The sequence below is a fragment of the Penaeus monodon genome, chromosome 25 (genome assembly GCF_015228065.2).
Source record: "Penaeus monodon isolate SGIC_2016 chromosome 25, NSTDA_Pmon_1, whole genome shotgun sequence".
NCBI lineage: Eukaryota > Metazoa > Arthropoda > Malacostraca > Decapoda > Penaeidae > Penaeus > Penaeus monodon.
The window spans coordinates 38,947,190-38,947,421 of NC_051410.1; the positions used below are offsets into that span (position 1 = coordinate 38,947,190).

Here is a 232-nt window from a genome sequence, read left to right on the forward strand (position 1 = left end):
GTTATTCCATTTCTGATTGCTTCCATAGGTTGAGTTATTTGAATGGCGTGGTGAAGACCTCAGTTCAAAGAAGGATGGAGGGATAATTCGAAGAATTATGGCTGAAGGAGAAGGTTATCAGACACCAAATGATGGCGCAATTGTCGATGGTAATTATATGCCATTTTCTCTTCTCTCCCTTTGTCTATTTAGCTGTGTATCTTAATCCCACTTCTCCCCCTCCCTCCCTCCC

The 232-nt window shown here is 42.7% G+C and overlaps 1 protein-coding gene across 6 annotated transcripts in view; it reads left to right on the top strand.

The window, feature by feature from the left end:
• LOC119589238 (peptidyl-prolyl cis-trans isomerase FKBP4-like) overlaps positions 1-232 on the top strand; it is a 13,788-nt gene that overhangs the window by 7,972 nt on the left and 5,584 nt on the right. For all 6 annotated transcript variants that reach the window (XM_037937849.1, XM_037937845.1, XM_037937847.1 and 3 more), the window contains exon 5: positions 29-149. In XM_037937849.1, coding sequence (XP_037793777.1) covers positions 29-149 — 121 coding nt within the window. The remainder of the gene's footprint in view (positions 1-28; positions 150-232) is intronic.